The sequence below is a fragment of the Mustelus asterias genome, chromosome 14, assembly GCF_964213995.1.
Source record: "Mustelus asterias chromosome 14, sMusAst1.hap1.1, whole genome shotgun sequence".
Taxonomy (NCBI): Eukaryota; Metazoa; Chordata; class Chondrichthyes; order Carcharhiniformes; family Triakidae; genus Mustelus; species Mustelus asterias.
In genome coordinates this window covers 99,701,814-99,718,939 of record NC_135814.1, presented here as the reverse complement: position 1 = coordinate 99,718,939, position 17,126 = coordinate 99,701,814, and the positions used below count along the sequence as shown (strand labels likewise).

Sequence of the window (17,126 nt, the reverse complement as noted above, 5' to 3'; positions counted from 1 at the left end):
GCTCCAAAAATGAACCTCACACTAAAAGTTACAAGTCCTCAGAATAAATAACATGTCAGGCAGGGAGTAACTATTGGGTCTCTGACACAGTTTGTTACACATCCTCTTGAATTTGGCCCCCTTGCCATCAACACATTATCATTCTGACTAAAATCAATGATATAAGCCATCCTACAACACTTAGTTTAAGAACTCCATGGAAATAAATTTTCAATGTAACATTCACCCGGTCTTTACTGTATGCAATAATGTGTTACATTTTTAACCAATTAATTTCACTTGGTCAAATCAATCCTTTTTGCAATTAACATTTTATAGATATGCGATAAAGAAAATCATTAAACAAAACCACTTTGATCCTCACTACCGCAGAAGATGCTGTTATTTCTTTAATTGGTTTCATTCTCAGGTGTTTATTATTTGTAAGCAACAAATGTTTATTCTTACACTGATGTCACTTAAACTAAAAGAACAGCATTATACAATAAACGGCTGTCAGAAAAATAAAAGATTTGACACACAATAAATCAGCAACACATGGTCTTAAGTGACACAGCTTCCTTCGGTAAACAGCAATGTTTGACCTTAAATTGGTACAATTCTGACCATGCCCTTTAAAAAAACCTGGCTCATTCGGCAACAAGCCACTCACTATCAAATAGATTTGACAAGAGCTACCATTAACAAGGATCCTGGCACACTGGCAGGATTTTAAAATATTCTTGGAAGAGAAATCTTAAATTTACAAAAGCATAACCACAACATGCAATGACTTCGAAATCCTTGCTGTAACAGGCCCCAAGGTATGAGGTCCAACCATCTTCATTTATGCAAGGCCACCTGAAAGACTGAATCAAATCCGACCAATAATGCCACCCTGACTAAAGCTCATTTGCTTCACAGGTGGATATTTGCATTCAATCTCAAAACCAATTTGTCAAAGTTCTCGGTCACACAAGAGACAAGTTTATATTTTAAAAATACTTTAAAAATTGACAGCCACCCATTTTCTCTTCAATTCTCACCTTGGCAGTAGTTTTTCTTTCTCCTGGCCTGCTTTACCAACAACTCATTTGTGTGTCATGTATTTTCTATACTGTTATAAATGTATGCACACTTGTATTCAAAAACTTGTTTGGGTACATTAAATTTTTAAAAACGTTTTTAAATAGGTTTTTTAAAACATTTGTTATTTTTGTAGTGTGTGTATATACGCAAAAACCATTGTTTCTGTTGTGTGTCCCTAGAACCCGTTTTGGTTTTTGCTGGCTAATGTTTGCGCTCTTTCCCTTCAGTGTTTGGCTGCATATCCTTAATGTTAGGCTGCATACCCTCAGTGTTCGCACTGTGTACCCTCAATGTTTGTGTTCCTTCCCCTCAAAGTTCGCACTGTGTACCCTCAATATTTGTGTTCTTTCCCTTCAATGTTCGCACTGTGTACCCTCAATATTTGTGTTCTTTCCCTTCAATGTTCGCACTGTGTACACTCAATGTGTGTTCTTTCCCCACAATGTTTGCACTGTGTACCCTCAATGTTTGTGTTCTTTCCCCACAATGTTTGCACTGTGTACCCTCAATGTTTGTGTTCTTTCCCCGCAATGTTCGCACTGTGCACCCTCAATGTTTGTGTTCCTTCCCCTCAATGTTTGGATGTATACCCTCAGTGTTTGTGTTCTTTCCCCTCAATGTTTGGATGTGTACCCTCAATGTTTCTGTTCCTTCCCCTCAATGTTCACACTCTGTACCCTCAATGTGTGTTCTTTCCCTTCAGTGATCGCACTGTGTACCCTCAATGTTTGTGTTCCTTCCCCTCAATGTTCGCACTGTGTACCCTCAATGTTTGTGTTCCTTCTTCTCAATGTTGGCAGTGTACCCTCAATGTTTGTGCTCTTTCCCCTCAATGTTTGGATGTGTACCCTCAATGTTTGCACGCTCTCCCTTCAATGTTTGGCTGCTTACTCTCAATATTTGTGCTCTCTCTCCCCTCAATGTTTGGCTGCTTACCCTCAATGCTGATGACATGTTCCCTGATCTGGTTCTGCAGGATGGGCTCCTCAATTCTCTCCAGCAGGTCGTAGATGGAGTAGATGTTGGGGTGGACGCTCTCGAAGCGCTGGATCTCAGCTCGGATGGCCGCCGAGTTGGCCAACTGCTGCTGGTAATTCATCATTTCCAAACCCGAAAAGGAAAAACCAAACCCCCCCAACTCCTCCACAGAGAGGAGGATTTTTTGAGAAGGCGGGGAGGGGGGGGTTTGGACTGACAAGGGGGGGTAGGGAAGGCCGGACTAGAGCAGGACAACCTCCCCCCGGCAGCCCTGCAGCATCCTCCGCCTCGACAACACTCTCTCCCCCGACCAAAGTGCCACAGACACGGCGAGGAGCCGCTCCATAAGCCGCCGGGGTGTGTGTGCGCGTTAAGGGCGGTTGCTGGCGGTGGCGGCCCGCGCGGGCCGGTGTGTGTGAGGGGAGGCGGGCAGGCTCTGTGCTCAGCTCGCGCGGGGCGGGGGGAGGGGCGCGAAGCGGCCGTTGGTGTCGGTTCAACCGCCGCGGAGGCCGGAGTGAGCGCGCGGCTCTCTCTCTCCCTCTCCTGGTCCCAGCTCTCTCTCTCTCTCTCTAACTCTCACTTTCTCTCTCTCGCTCTGCCTCACATCCTTCCCCCTCACAATCCCTACAGCACATTCGGCCCATCGAGTCTGCACTGACCCATCAATAGTGCATTTTACCCAGGCTCAACCCGCCCCCATCCCCATCTCAACCCCCCCCATCTCAATGCCCCCATCTCAATGCCCCCATCTCAACCACCCCCGTCTCAACCACCCCCCGTTTCAGCCCCCCCATCTCAACCCCCCGTCTCAATCCCCCCGTCTCAATCCCCCCGTCTCAATCCCCCCGTCTCAATCCCCCCCATTCAATCCCCCCCATTCAATCCCCCCCATCTCAGTCCTCCCCATCTCAGTCCTCCCCATCTCAAACCCCCCATCTCAATCCCCCCGTTTCAAACCCCCATCTCAAACCCCCCATCTCAATCTCCACCCCATCTCAATCCTCCCCCATCTCAATCGCCCTCTCATCTCAATATCCCCCCATCTCAATTCCCCCCTCCCCATCTCTGTAACCCCACTAACTGACCCTGCTAATCCCTCTGACACTAAGGGGCAATTTTACCATGGCCAATCCACCTAACCCGCACGTCTTTCGTTCTGTGGGAGGAAATTGAAGCACCCGGAGGAAACCCACGCAGACATGGGGAGAACGTGCAAACTCCACACAGACAGTGACGCAAGGCTGGAATTGAACACGAGTCCCTGGCGCTGTGAGGCAGCAGTGCTTACCACTGTGCCACATCTCCCTCTCTCCATAGGATCCCCACAGTACAGTAGGAGGCCATTTGACCCATCGAGTCTGCACTGATCACAATCCCACCCAACCTGTTATTCCTGTAACCCCACATATTTACCCTGCTATCCCCTACACGAAGGTCAATTTACTATGGCCAATCAACCTAACCCCCACATCTTTGGACTGTGGGAGGAAACCGGAGCACGTGGAGGAAACCCACACAGACACGGGGAGAATGTGCAAACTCCGGACAGTCACCCAAGCCTGGAATCAAATCCGGGTCCCTGGTGCTGTGAAGCAGCAGTGCTAACCACTGTGTCACCGTGCTGCCCACCCCACCTCTCTCCCCTCCCTCCACTCCCCTCCCTCGCCAGCCCCCACCCCTCATCCTCCCCTCCCTCGCCAGCCCACACTCCCCCTCCTCCCCTCCCTCGCCAGCCTCCACACTTCCCTCACCAGTTCCCATCCCCCTCCCCTCCCTCGCCAGCTCCCACCCTCCCTCCCCTCCCTCACCAGCCCCCATCCCCGCCCCTCCCTTCCCTTGCCAGCCCCCACCCCGCCTCCCCTCCCTCACCAGCCTCCCCTCCCCACCCCTCCCTCACAAGCCTCCACCCCCCTCCCCTCCCTTGCCAGACATCCCTCTCCTCTCCCTCGCCAGCTCCCACACCCCCTCCCCAGCTCCCACAACCCCTCTCCTCCCCTCCCTCGCCAGCCCCCAACCTCCTCACCTCCCTCACCAGCACTTACCAACTGTCGACATTGGGGCAGAATCAACAGCAAGTCAGCCTATTGCAACCAGTATCAGACTGGTAAGGTTGTTGGACAGAAAAAGAGAAACAGGTCCATACCGAAAATTAAAACCAGCACCCTGAGAATTTCAGGCTGCAGAGTTCAGAACAAAGATAGTCGATACAAAAATGGCAAAATTGGTCACATAGCCCAAGATTGCTGACAGAAACCAGTTTCTCCAGAACAGAATGTCCAAAGAAGGAAACAGGACAAATCAAAAAGGAAGAATAAAATACTTTTACAAGAAGGATTTACAATGTAGTAGAGGAAAATGATAAGAACAATGAGGACAGAGCACATAATTCTGACGAGGAATTGAAATTGAGTGTACTTTCAGTTCAAGGCGAATCACATAAGTTATGGGTAGTTGCAAAATTAAATGGACAACCAATCAGAATGGAGGTCAACATGGGGGCTGCCGTCTCCTTAATTCCTGAGACCACCTCTGTGCAAAAGTTGAATCACCTACCATTAAAGCCAGATGACACTACACTAAGGATTTAATTTGATTTATTGTCACAAGTATTAGTATACAGTGAAAAGTATTGTTTCTTGCGCACTATAGGGACAAAGCATACCGTTCATAGGAAAGGAAAGGAGTGCAGAATGTAGTGTTACAGTCATAGCTAGGGTGTAAAGAAAGATCAACTTAATGCGCGGTAAGTCCATTTAAAAGTCTGATGGCAGCAGGGAAGAAGCTGTTCTTGAGTTGGTTGGTACGTGTCCTCAGACTTTTGCATCTTTTTCCCGACAGAAGAAGATGGGAGAGAGAATGTCCAGGGTGCGGGGAGTCCTTAATTATGCTGGCTGCTTTTCCAAAGCAGCGGGAAGTGTAGACAGTGTCAAAGGTGGGAGGCTGGTTTCAGTGATGGACTGGGCTTCGTTCACGATCCTTTGTAATTTCTTGCAGTCTTGGACAGAGCAGGAAATAGTGCCTCTAAGAGAATACATTGTAGTCAAAACAGAGTTAAATGGGCAAACAGCAGAATTGCCACCTCATGTTGTCCGAGGAAGTTTTCCAGCTCTCTTTGGCGATAGAAGATAATGTTTAAGTGGAGTGCGGTGATGCTAAAACAGATGGTCCAAACTAGTGGTCCAAAGATGTGCGGGTTAGGTTGATTGGTCATGCTAAAAATTGACTTTAGTGTCCTGAGATGTGTCGGTTAGAGGGATTAGTGGGTAAATAGATAGGGATATGGGGGTAGGGCCTGGGTGGGATTGTGGTCGGTGCAGACTTGATGGGCCGAATGGCCTCTTTTTGTACTGTAGGGTTTCTATGATTTCTATGAGATCTATGGAGCATCTTAGAGAAATATAGTAGTGTGCTTGAGGACATCCTAGGTTCCATGAAAGGAGTATCGTAGCACTTAAGATCAAACAAAACAGTCAGCCAAAGTGTCTGAAGGCAAGAACAGTACCCTAAGCCACATGTCCAAAGGTAGAATCTAAATTAATGAGAATTGTAAATACAGGAGTCTTAGAACCGTTCACTACAAGTGACTATCTGTCACAACCCCTCTAGTGCCTGTAATGAAGCAGGGTGAGACTATTCGTATTTGTGGGGGTTTCAATACAACAATCCAGTTCTGCGCGTGGATCTGCGCTACCTTTGATTAAGGATTTGTTTGGCAGCCTCACTAAAAGCCTCGAAGGACCAAGTTCATTAAGTCATCATCTAAACCACTTCTTTGCGACCTATTGCAAAACCATACAAGTGACCACTCAGAGTTTCCCAGTCATACTACTACTGAAGAGGAAGCTGTGAACTACCTTTGATCTACTCTCACTGCAGGAGATGTCCGAGATAGTAGCACACAATCGGCAGCCGCAAATATTGAGAAGGTAATTCCAAAAGATGCTTGTTTCAACAAGGAGAGTAAATTTTGGTGTGTTGCTATACTACTAGTGAAAGTGCATTTCTGCCACTGGAATGGCTCAAACTGACCCAATCTCCTATACAGTACAAACTGAAGATGAACTGGTGTGGAGATGACACGTGGATCAGTTGTTAGCTATGCACATGAATATGGCAGAACTACCTCTGGATGAACCACGTTATGAATGTACCCTCCATTGCCATCAAATTCTGGAGTGGGATCAAACCCAAAGTTTCTGGCTCAGAGGTAGTGGGCACCACAAGACCCCCCTAATATCTTTTTCTAACAAACTGATCTCAATGTTGAAATTTTTAGCTGACCCAGAATCTTCAGCCTTTTGGGCAGAGTTTTGCAGATTTCTGCTACCCTTTGTGTGAAGAAGCCCCTAATGTATCCTATCAAATCCCTTTATCATTTCAAAAATCTCGATTTGATCATCCTTTATCCTTTGAAACACCAGAAAATAAAAAAGAGGTTTATGGAACTGCCCTCATCGTTTAACCCTTTTAGCTTTGGTAGCATTCTGATAAATCTATGCCTTATAACCTCTGAGCTAAAATTATCTGTCCTGTGGTGTGATGCACCAAAATGAATGCCATCATCTAAATGAATCCGAACAAAGCTGAGTATAACTAAAGTTTGACTTCATCCCTTCTGTATGTCACTCCTTTTGAAATGAAGGCCAACATTCCATAAGCCTTTTTGATTTGGTTTGATTTATTATTGTCACATGTATTAACATACAGTGAAAAGTATTGTTCCTTGCACGCCATACAGACGAAACATACCATTCATAGAGAAGGAAACGAGAGAGTGCAGAATGTAGTGTTACAGTCATAGCTAGGGTGTAGAGAAAGAGCAACTTAATGCAAGGTAAGTCCATTCAACAGTCTGACAGCAGCAGGGAAGAAGCTGTACTTCAGTCGGTTGGGACTTGACTTCAGGCTTTTGTATCTTTTTCCCGACAGAAGAAGGTGGAAGACTGAATTTTAATGATTTCGCTCCATGAACACTCGGTTTCACTTGCTCTTCCAGTTATAAATTATCTATATTCTAATTTATCTTTCATGGAATAAGGTGAATGATCTCATGGTTCCCTCCTCTGCCACCATTTTGCCCATTAACTTTGTCTATCTTTGTCCCCTGTGTAACTTTCTGCCTCCATTTGCACAACTTACTTTACTTCCGAACATTGGACCAAAACCTCCTGGCTCCCCAGCGTCGGATTTGGGGGTGTATACTCTAAAATACATAAGAACATAAGAACATAAGAAATAGGAGCAGGAGTAGGCCATCTAGCCCCTCGAGCCTGCCCCGCCATTCAATAAGATCATGGCTGATCTGACGTGGATCAGTACCACTTACCCGCCTGATCCCCATAACCCTTAATTCCCTTACCAATCAGGAATCCATCCATCCGCGCTTTAAACATATTCAGCGAGGTAGCCTCCACCACCTCAGTGGGCAGAGAATTCCAGAGATTCACCACCCTCTGGGAGAAGAAGTTCCTCCTCAACTCTGTCTTAAACCGACCCCCCTTTATTTTGAGGCTGTGTCCTCTAGTTTTAACTTCCTTACTAAGTGGAAAGAATCTCTCCGCCTCCACCCTATCCAGCCCCCGCATTATCTTATAAGTCTCCATAAGATCCCCCCTCATCCTTCTAAACTCCAACGAGTACAAACCCAATCTCCTCAGCCTCTCCTCATAATCCAAACCCCTCATCTCAGGTATCAACCTGGTGAACCTTCTCAGGTTGATACCTGAGATATATAAAATATATAAAATATATAAAATACAAATAAATGGCGGCACAGTAGCACAGTGGGTAGCACTGCTGCCTCACAGAGTCAGGAATCTGGGTTTGATTCCTGGCTTGGGTCACTGTCTGTGTGGAGTTTGTACGTTCTCTCCGTGTCTGCATGGGTTTTCTCCGGGTGCTCCGGTTTCCTCCCACAGTCCGAAAGACGTGCTGGTTAGGTGCATTAGCCATGCTTAATTCTCCCTCAGTGTACCTGAATCAACGCCAGAGTGTGGCGACTTGGGGATTTTCACAGTAACTTCATTGCAGTGTTAGTGTAAGCCTATTTGTGACATTAATAAATAAACTTTAAACTTTAAAACGGGTGCTGGCGAAGCCCTTTAGGAGGCTCCCACATAAGGGTTTGCCTAGCAACTGTCCAGGAAGGCTAACTTCCCCTGGACAATTGTGCTGGACTGGGAACCATCCAACAAAGCAATTTAAATCGCTAACTTTGGATGCTTCTGCCACTTTTACACACATAGTTACTCTGAGAGTGTTAGAAGGAAAATAAACACTTCTAACTTCAGAGTACCTATTTAAAGACACAGACGCCACCTCCATACCATCTACACTCCCGACCCCCACTAGTGCTGTAAAAAGGGGCGTGTCATAGAATCCCTACAGTGCAGAAGAGGCCATTCGGCCCACAGAGTGTGCACCAACTCTCCAACAGAGCATCTTACCCGGGCCATCTCCCCATGACCCCACACATTTTCCATGGTTAATTCATCTAATCTACAGATCCTGGGACAGGACACTAGGGGGCAATTTAGCATGGCCAATCCACCTAACCTGCACATCTTTGGAGCATGGGAGGAATCCAGAGCATCCGGAGGAAACCCACGCAGACATGAGGAGAATGTGCAAGCTCCAAACGCCACACATCACCCAAGGCTGGAATCAAACCCAGGTCCTTGATGCTGTGAGGCAGCAGTGCTAGCCGTTGTGCTGCCCACTGGGTCTGTGCTGTGTCACTGGTTCTCCCAATGATTGTGGAAAATGTGAAAAATGCATCATGGATAAGAAATATTGGTTTCATTGCATTATTGGATGTCTGGTCAATTCCGATGACGAATCCGACTTCTTCATGCTAAATAGTTATGCGACCCCTGAGCAAGATGAGATGATCAAATAATTTAAATGACTTAATACCAAGCAAGAGTGATTGCCGTTCAATATTGTGAATAAAAATATATTCCTCAGACATTCGAGAACAATTACTATTTTCATTTATACAGCACCTATTAATGTCGCAAAATATCTCAAGGATTTTCACAGGAACACATTCAAATAAAATTGACAGAAGGTGATGTTGGAACAGGTGACCTGTAAATTCAATTTTATTTCAGGAATAACAAGAATATCTGTAAGAAAATGAATCTGTCTCTGCCAAAGGCACAGGAACCAATTACTCATCCAATTTACATGTCAGACTTTATGCAATATGCATATAAGAAATAGTCTTTGTTGGTTGAATGATGCATTAATGAGGCAGGACTGAACTTCATACACATTAAAGGAAATATTTTTAGAAAAGCAAACTCATCAAATCATTATTTTGTCTATGACTGGTGAAAAAGTCTTTGTTTATTTGTACGCTAATGATGCTGCATTAAAAATGATGTGATGTTGAAGTTACGGGGCGTGATCTTACTGCCCGTTCACACCACGTTCCTGCTGCAGCAAAGCCGGAGAATTTGGTGACAAGCCAAATCTCCGTTCAATGCAGCGGGATGGGAAAATTCTGCTGGCATGAACGGTAGGAACATTCTGATCATAGTCTTTGGGGCCTGTCATAAACTCCATTCCTTCACTGCCCATTCTCTCCTCCTCCCCCACATGTCCAAGGCTGTTTCACCCTTGGCATCCTGCTTGACCCAAAGCTGAGCTTCCAAACACATATCTCTCCATCAGCCTACTTTCACCTCAGTAACCTCACCCACCTCCCTGCCTCAGCCCCTCAGTTGTTTTAATCCTAATCCATACTTTCATTACTTCTAAATTTACTTTTCCCATACTTTCTTGGCTGTCCAACCATTTGTCGCCTCCTATAAACTTGCGCCAGGATTTAACAGCTCCTTCTGCCCAGCAGGACATTATGGTCCTGCTGAAGTAAACAGCAATTTTAATGGCCCACTGTATTTAAGATGCGGTGGGGGAGAGATTTAACAGTTTGGGTTTATACTCTCTGGAGTTTAGAAGGATGAGAGGGGATCTGATTGAGGTATATAAAATACTAAAAAGGACTGATAAATATAGACCAAATGTTTCCCCTTGAGGGGCAATCCAGAACAAGAGGTCACAGGTGTAGGTTGAGAGGCGGTAGATTTAAAATTGAGGTGAGGAGGAACTACTTCTTGCAGAGGGTGGTGAATTTGCGTAACTCGCTGCCTCATAGTGAGGTTTAGTCTGAAACATTAAATGGTTTCAAGAAGGAGACAGATATATTTCTGATAAAGGAAACAGGTTAAAGAGATATGGGGACCAAGTAGGGAAGTGGATTTGAGACCAGATCTGATTGAATGGCGGAAGAGGCTTCAAGGGCTGAATTGCCTACTTCTGCTCCTACTGGGGAGAGACACTGGGGAGAGACACGCCATGGTGGGGCCACGAAATCCTGGCTTTGAGCTCATCCAAAACTCTGTTGCCCATTTCTGAAATTACACCAAATCCCATTCATCCAAAAACCTCTGTAGCTCACCAACCTACATTAGCTCCCTGACCAGCAATGCCTTGATTTTCAAATTCTAATCCTTATTTCCTAATCCCTCCATGCCCTCACCCCTCCCTTTCTCTGTAATCTTCCAGAACCATAGAAAAGTTACAGTAAAAAAAATCTATCCAGCCCTCATGTCAAATGCTCCATCCATAAAAGAGAAGAAAAAAGAAACCAGTCGCTCATTTTAATCTCACTTTCCAGAACCTGATCCATAGACTTGCTGGTTACAACACTTCAGGTGCGGATTCAGGTATCTTTTAAATGAGTTGAGTGTTTCAGCCTCAATCACCAATTCAGGCAGTGAATTCCAGATGCCCACCAATCTCTGCATGAAAAGACTTTTCCTCATGTCACCTCTGATCTTTCTACCAATCACCTCTAATCTATGCCCCCTGGTAGTTGACCCCTCAGCTAGGGGAAACAAGTCTGTCTACGCTCTCTAGGCACCTCATAATTTTATATACCTCAATTAAGTCACCTCTCAGCCCCTTCTGTTCTCAGGAAAATAACCCCAACCTATACAATCTTTCCTCAAAACTGCAATTTTCAAGCCCTGGTAACATTTGTGCAAATCTCCTCTGTACTCTCTCCAGAGAAATTATGTCCTTCCTGTAATGTAGTGAACAGAAATCTTCTAATATAATCCTCTAACCCTACAACCGTCTGAGACTTATGCATTCTGGCCTTTAGTGCCTCTGCTACTCCGGTGCTCCGGTTTCCTCCCACAGTCTGAAAGACGTGCTGGTTAGGTGCATTGGCCGTGCTAAGTTCTCCCTCAGTGTACCCGAACAAGCATCGGAGTGTGGCGACTAGGGGGATTTTCACAGTAACTTCATTGCAGTGTAAATGTAAGCCTACTTGTGACACTAATGAATAAACTTAAAACTTCATTCCAATATTGGTGGCTCTGCTTTCCAAAGCTAGTTCCTAAGTTCTGGAATTCCTTCCCGAAACCTGTTCTGCCTCTGCTCATTTCACGCATCCTTTCGGTTGCTCCATAACACCTACCACTTTGACCACACTTTTGGTCATCTGCCCTGTTATGTCCTTATGTGGCTCGGTGCCATATTGTTTCTGCTGACATTCCTGCGAAATCCCTTGGGATATCTTATTATGGTAAAGGTGCTATTAAAATTCAATTTGTTGTTGTGAGGCAGTAGTGCTAACCATTGTGCCACCGTGCCACCCACTATCTCCCCATGTCTGTGTGGGTTTCCTCCGGATGCTCCGGTTTACTCCCACAGTCCAAAGATGTGCAGATTAGATGGATTGACCATGCTAAATTGCCCCTTAGTATCCCAAGATATATAGGATAGATGGATTAGCCATGGTAAATGAGTGAGGTTACGGGGCTAGGGCGGTGGAGAGGGCCTGGGTAAGATATTCGTTTAGAGAATCAGTGCAGACTCAATGGGCTGAATGGTCTCTACTGCACTATAGGAATTCTATGAAAAAAAGTTTGTATATCAGGGAGAGAACAAGTCCATTCTTTAAGTGTGATACTTGTCTGATGCTTAAGCAGCTAAACACCAACAAGGATTTGGCAAGGAGAAAGAATAAAAGAAAATTAAGTGACATTGATTCATTGGTCCCTGTGAAGTGAGGCTATCAGTTTCACTAAATGCTCAACCTTGTACTGACTGCTCTCTGACTTTGGACTACTTCTGCAGTGAGGTAATAGATCCGTTACTTCACCACGGAGTGCTATTACCGGTAAGCACTTCCACATTCGTTGTGTTTCTTCTCTGTCTTTATTTAGATTACTTTTATTGTCACAAATGCTATAACATTACCTTCACTGTGTGAATATAAGGACAGACGCAGCAGCTTGGCATCTTCTGAAGCGTTCCCTTTGATTCAGTAACACTGGTGTCAATGTAATCAGTTCACCTAGAAACAGACATTGGCACGCTATCTTATGAATTCAGGCACTATTGCGTGCCAGGCTGATATCCTCTCAATGTGACCATTTGACTGCTTAAACAAAATAAATACAGCACACAGGAGTCCATAGATTAGCCCTGTAAATATTATCTTGTCATTATCACTTTGCTGTGGGACCTTGCTCTACTCGATTTGGCAACCGCGTTTGCTATTTTACAACAGTGACCACATTTCAAAGTGCATTATTGGCTGTAGAAGTGCTTTGGGACATACTAAGGTTGTGAATGGCACTATATAAATGCAAATTCTTTTCTTTCTTCAAGCCAGTCTCTGAGAGAGATTTGGGTGGAGAAATAACTAACCTCGAAAGTAATCATGGGATTGCCCGTACACATTTAACCTGCGCCTGTTGTGATCTGAGCCACACATTAAAATTGTGCTGCCTGCTCTTTTAATCACAGAATTCCTACACTGCAGAAGGAGGCCATTTGGCCCTTCAAGTCTGCACCAACCATAATTCCACCCAGGCCCTATCCCCCGTAACCCCATTTACTTACCCTGCTAGTCCCCTTGACACTATGGGGCAATTTAGTATGGCCAATCAACCTAACCTACCTCTGCACTGTGGGAAGAATCCAGAGCACCTGGAGGAAACCAGACATAGGGAGAATGTGCAAACTCCACACAGGGGGTGGTGGGGGGATGGTGGGGGCGTGGGGTGGGGTGGGGGCTGTGAGGGGGGCAGTGGGGGGTTGGGGTGGGGGGGTTGGGGGCGGTTAACAAGGGGGGGTGGGGGAGGGTGGGGTGGTGGATGGGTGGGGGGGGTGGGGGGGTGGTTAACAAGGGGGGGTGGGGGTGGGTGGGGTGGGGGGGAGGTTAACAAGGGGGGGTGGGGGTGGAGGGTGGGGGGGTGGGGGGCGGTTAACAAGGGGGGTGGGGGGGCGGTGGAGGGTGGGGGGGCGGTTAACAAGGGGGGTGGGAGGGGTGGGGAGGGTGGGGGTGGGGGGGACGGTTAACAGGATAAATACGCAGAGTTACGGGGATAGAGCATGGATGGGATTATTGTCGGTTCAGGTTTGATGGGCCAAATGGTCTCCTTCTATACGTAGGGATTTTATGATTCTATGTCAATGAATTGATAACCCAAGTCGCCCAGTCTAAGACAGCTCTAAACACGCATACGATTGCACTAGCAGCTGAACTGTAGATAGTTCATGACTGCTTTAAATAGCACTCGTGGGGGATCCTTCATTATGTTGAAAGATGTGCAAGGATAGTTAGAGTGGAGAATGAGTGGTCAAGTCATCATCAAACATTGATTGACATCACAACATGTGTGCTCTACATGCTGCTGATGGGTGCTAGGTCGTGCACCTTCCAAAGAGAACTGAGGGACTGCTGTGTGCTCTGTTTCACAGAGACATGGCTCACTCCTGCTTCACCGGACTGTGCCCTACACCCAAAGAACTTCTCAATCCACCGATTGGACTGTACAGCGGCCTCAGGCAAGACTAGGAGAGATGGTGTCTGCCTTCTAATCAACATCTCGTGGTGCCCAGACGTAGCTACACTGACGAGTTTCTGCTCCCCTGACTGAGAATACCTGACGCTAAAATGCCGCCCCTACTACGTTCCGCAGGAGTTCACCTCTGTTATCCTGATTGCAGTTTACATCCCACCCCACGCAGATGTGAAAACCACGTTAGACAACGTGGCAGGGGTGGCAGGGGGGAGAAATATAGCCCAGGCACAGTGTACCCAAACACAAGGGACCACACACCATCATCTCACAAAAAAAAACACCATTGAATGGTCATTTAAGGGGCTCATTTGGTCCAAGAGTGGGCACCTCGGCCAATGCCTCCTCCACCACTGGTTAGATATCAGTGGAGATGGGTAGGCAGTGGGTACGGTATTGCTGTCATGCCACCTGATTTTACCCCCCTCCCTTCCACCAGTTTGCTCCCAGGAGGTGGGGATGGGGTGGTTGCCATAAAATTCTGTCCTTTGCTATTTTTATCCCAGCTTCAATTAAAGGAGTGGAAATGGAATTAATGTGAGGCACAAAATTTGCTAATGTTCCTAAGCATAATGACATAGCAGCCGAGACAATTTACTAGGGCAACAATGCCTTTTAAATTTGTTCTGGCTGTCAGTCTATTTATCAGTTTGAGGCCCATTGTACAAAAACATACTTAAAGCCAAACTATTCAAAAGTGACCATTGATTCCCCTCCCCTCCCCGCACCTCCCCCCCCCCCCCCCCCCCCCCAATCTAGCTGGAATTAAGTGTAATCTTGGTGAGTAGTTTTGTGTGATTTACTTCAGTGGGTGTTGAAAAAATATGATTTGACTGGTATAATTATTGAAATTTGAGCAGAGGACAATTTGAGCAACGTGTTTACCAGTTCATGTTGAAATGAAATGAAAGGAATAATATAACTGGATCAGCAGATTAATCGACTCATTTGAAACTTATATCAACATTGCACTACAGCTCCAGGACTTGCACTTTGCCCAGTGCCACTGTTTGTGACTGATGATTATCACTGTTGACAATCATTGGTCTGTCACTGTTGCGAATTAATGATTATTTACACCAGCCTCAAGTATGTTAAGTATGTTATTTCGAGATTGAAGTTCAGGTTTGGAAATGTGATACCACAACGTGAAGGCATTGAGAGGGCACAGAAGAGATTCGTGAGATTGGTTTCTGGGATCTGGAGCTCCAGTTATGTGGATGGAATGGAGAAACTGGGGGGGTTCTCCTCGGAGAAGGGAAGGTTAAGAGGCACGGTGGCACAAAGTTAAACTTTATTTATGAGAAACAAGTAAGGCTTACATTAACACTGCAATGAAGTTACTGTGAAATTCCCCTAGTCGCCATAGTCCAGGTCAATGCATCTAACCAGCACGTCTTTCAGATTGGGAGGAAATTGGAGCCACATGTGCCGCCCACAGTAGTTAGCACTGCTGCCTCACAGCGTCAGAGACCTGGGTTCGATCCTGGCTTGGGTCACTGTCTGTGTGGAGTTTGCACGTTCTCCCTGTGTCTGCTTGGGTTTCCTCCCACACTCCAAAGATGTGCGGGGATTATCAGGGTAAATACATGGTGTTACGGGATAGGGCCTGGGATTGTTGTTGGCTCATAGGCTGAATAGCCTCCTTCTGCATTGTAGGGATTCTAGGTGTTCAAAATCATGAAGTGTCTGGACGGAATAGCTGGGGAGACACTCTATGAAATGTCCAGCACACATCAGAGCTGAGGTATGTGCTGAGAGTAAGTTTCCCCTGGCTAGGGGGCTAAAACACTGGGTCACCCTCTAAGAATAAGTTGTTGGTCATTTCTGACTGAGATGAGAATTCTTTTGGCTCAAAGATCTGTGAACCTTTGGAGTCCTGTATCCCATAGAGTTGTTAATGCTGAGCCACATACACAAGATAGATATTGATAGATGTTTGAATATCTGGGAGTCCAAGGATATGGGGATAGTGTGGGAAGGTGGAGTTGAGGTAGAAGGTCAGCCATAGAACATAGAACATACAACAGTACAGCACAGAACAGGCCCTTCGGCCCACGATGTTGTGCCGAGCTTTATCTGAAACCAAGATCAAGCTATCCCACTCCCTATCATCCTGGTGTGCTCCATGTGCCTATCCAATAACCGCTTAAATGTTCCTAAAGTGTCTGACTCCACTATCACTGCAGGCAGTCCATTCCACACCCCAACCACTCTCTGCGTAAAGAACCTACCTCTGATATCCTTCCTATATCTCCCACCACGAACCCTATAGTTATGCCCCCTTGTAATAGCTCCATCCACCCGAGGAAATAGTCTTTGAACGTTCTCTCTATCTATCCCCTTCATCATTTTATAAACCTCTATTAAGTCTCCCCTCAGCCTCCTCCGCTCCAGAGAGAACAGCCCGAGCTCCCTCAACCTTTCCTCATAAGACCTACCCTCCAAACCAGGCAGCATCCTGGTAAATCTCCTCTGCACTCTTTCCAGCGCTTCCACATCCTTCTTATAGTGAGGTGACCAGAACTGCACACAATATTCCAAATGTAGTCTCACCAAGGTCCTGTACAGTTGCAGCATAAACTCCAACCCCCTGTTAATAAAAGCTGACACACTATAGGCCTTCTTCACAGCTCTATCCACTTGAGTGGCAACCTTTAGAGATCTGTGGATATGGACCCCAAGATCTCTCTGTTCCTCCACAGTCTTCAGAACCCTACCTTTGACCCTGTAATCCACATTTAAATTAGTCCTACCAAAATGAATCACCTCACATTTATCAGGGTTAAACTCCATTTGCCATTTTTCAGCCCAGCTTTGCATCCTATCTATGTCTCTTTGCAGCCTGCAACAGCCCTCCACCTCATCCACTACTCCACCAATCTTGGTGTCATCAGCAAATTTACTGATCCACCCTTCAGCCCCCTCCTCTAAGTCATTAATAAAAATCACAAAGAGCAGAGGACCAAGTACTGATCCCTGTGGCACTCCGCTAGCAACCTGCCTCCAATACGAAAATTTTCCATCCACCACCACCCTCTGTCTTCGATCAGACACAGTAAGAAGTTTAACAACAAGTTTAACAAGTTTCACCTGAAGAAGGGGCTTAGAGCTCCGAAAGCTTGTGTGGCTTTTGCTACCAAATAAACCTGTTGGACTTTAACCTGGTATTGTTAAACTTCTTACTGTGTTTAC

The 17,126-nt window shown here is 46.0% G+C and overlaps 1 protein-coding gene across 3 annotated transcripts in view; it reads right to left on the bottom strand.

Annotated features, from left to right (window-relative positions):
• Positions 1–2,485, bottom strand: part of agap1 (ArfGAP with GTPase domain, ankyrin repeat and PH domain 1) — a 698,786-nt gene extending 696,301 nt beyond the window's left edge. For all 3 annotated transcript variants that reach the window (XM_078228959.1, XM_078228960.1, XM_078228963.1), the window contains exon 1: positions 2,005–2,485. In XM_078228959.1, the coding sequence (XP_078085085.1) occupies positions 2,005–2,170 (166 nt within the window). In that variant the 5' untranslated portion in view covers positions 2,171–2,485. The remainder of the gene's footprint in view (positions 1–2,004) is intronic.
• Between the last annotated feature and the right edge of the window lie 14,641 nt (positions 2,486–17,126).